This window comes from Aegilops tauschii, chromosome 7 (genome assembly GCF_002575655.3).
Source record: "Aegilops tauschii subsp. strangulata cultivar AL8/78 chromosome 7, Aet v6.0, whole genome shotgun sequence".
NCBI classification, from domain to species: Eukaryota; Viridiplantae; Streptophyta; class Magnoliopsida; order Poales; family Poaceae; genus Aegilops; species Aegilops tauschii.
In genome coordinates, this window is record NC_053041.3 from 27,908,985 (window position 1) to 27,911,002 (window position 2,018).

Genomic DNA, 2,018 nt, shown 5'->3' on the forward strand with positions numbered 1-2,018 from the left:
CCTTGTGTTGTGTTTGGTGTGCTCTGCCTGTTGTTTATATAGGGGGAAATCATATCCTCGATGAATGTCGCTCAATAGTTTCTTGTACTTATCTATCTCCTACATTAATGTTGAGATATCTTGCTATGTTGCTTCTTGCATTAATGTTGGGCATGCCTGTGTAAGCATTAATTGTATTTATTAGATCTTATCTTCAAGTGAAACCTAATGCCGATGCTCATATGAAATTGAAATCAAATCTTAGGCAACGATTGAATCTTGCATTTACATTCTCTAATGGTACTACATTGGTATTGATATCATGATATCGCTTTAGGCAGTCTACATGATGTGTTCTATCCTGATGTAGTCTGTTTCTGTGGTGCCCTTAGGTTGTTGCTAAGAGTGCATGATCCTACTGTTGCTTCGGGACTAAAGAAACTGGATCTATTGGAAAGAAATAGATTTGCATTCTTCTAGTGTGTGGTGGATCCACAAGTGACTTTGACAGAGCTAGAGTATGAAGCACTAGCACAATAGAACAAACTTATTGGGATTTGTTGTAAATAATCAGCACTCTCAGAAGGCAAACATATAGATGGGCACTACACACGCTTACAAAATACAAATCGATCGATACATATATATACTTATAGATAACTTCAAAAAACAGAGCAACTTAAAAGAAAAAAGCAAATGGCACATTCTAATTCATCAAGTAGAGATCAAATGGTGAGTTCATCCGTTCATTAATCAGCAAACTAGCACCCGACGGTGAACCACCTCCGGCCAGCCGACGGCCGACTGGCGCGCTCCGCCTTCCTCTTCTCCTCCTCGCACGCGCACTTGGCCTCCTTCAGCTTCTTCACCTGCGATCATCATTTCCAATGGAAAAATGGTTTCAGCAGCTCGATCAGGGTTGCAGTGTACATTTTGCAGTCGACACTCAACAGGTCGAGATCACTGATGCAATGTGATGGCCTCGATGCATCGATGGACGGAGCTCATGTACCGTACCTTGGCTGCGTGGCTGGGTTTGTTGCGGTTGAGCTGGCGGGCGCCCCTCTGCAGGATCTGCGCGGCGCTCCAGCTGGCCCCGGCGCCGCCTCCCGCCGCGGCCGCGGCGCGCGCGCGCATGGCGGGCTCCGGCAGCGGCGGCTCGGACCACGCGCAGTCCTCGGCCGGGCGCGGCACCGGCATCGGCATCGGGAGGGACGACGCGGCAGCCTTGCCGCTCCCGGAGCCGTCGAGGTCGAGCTCGCAGCTGAGCTGCCTGATGCGCGACTCGAGCAGGTTGAGGCGGTCCATGAGCGTGCCCCTCACGTCGCGCGCGTCCTGCGGCTGGAGCGCCGACGGCATGGACTTGCTGTGCTGGTGCCGCGGCGCCGGGCGCGCGCCGTCGCCCTCGGCGACCGAGGACGGCCGCCGCTCCTCCTCCAGCTGCCTCAGCTGCCACCATCAACAAGAACGCGTCACGATCGGGACCGGCGCCGGCCACGCGCACGCGCGGCGGCACGGCAGCGATGGCAAACTGGCAGTGCGGTGTGCAACAGTGCAAGTAACCTATGGTCTGTAAGCACGTACCCGTAGGTCGATCTGGTCGAGGCGGCCGAGCAGGCTGTCGGGCGGCGGTGGCGCGGGGAGGGCGCTGATGAGCACGCGGCGCTCGGATCCGACCAGCACCTCGGCGGCCATTGTCGACGTGGAGCACAGTACCGACTACTGATGACCTCGCAGCAGCCAGGTGGAGTGAGGGAGATATAAAGGAGGAGGAGGCCATCGGCATGCCTGGTAGGAGGGGGGAGTGAAGATCGGCGGGGTGTGTGGACTGGCCGGGTCTTCTCCTTCCTCCGCCGCCTTGATCTCATCTACCTTCTGCCTCACCGCCACCACTCGGTCTCCATGATCCGTGAATTCAGAGCGTGGAACGGTTCAGAGAAACAAAAGACCATAGCGTACGCTAGCTGGGCCGTCGATCCAACCAGTGAACTAGGCTGGGCCGATTCGTCCATCTCAGTAAGCAAGCCTTGTTTTGTTAT

General features: G+C 55.0%; 1 protein-coding gene across 1 annotated transcript; it reads right to left on the minus strand.

Annotated features, from left to right (window-relative positions):
• Positions 1-740: 740 nt before the first annotated feature.
• On the minus strand, positions 741-1,790 carry LOC109753677 (uncharacterized). The gene is made up of 3 exons (XM_020312592.3): positions 1,564-1,790; positions 997-1,428; positions 741-848 (listed from the first exon to the last, which is right to left on the minus strand). The coding sequence occupies exons 1-3, from the start codon at positions 1,672-1,674 to the stop codon at positions 741-743; spliced, it is 651 nt and encodes a 216-aa protein (XP_020168181.1). The 5' UTR covers positions 1,675-1,790.
• Between the last annotated feature and the right edge of the window lie 228 nt (positions 1,791-2,018).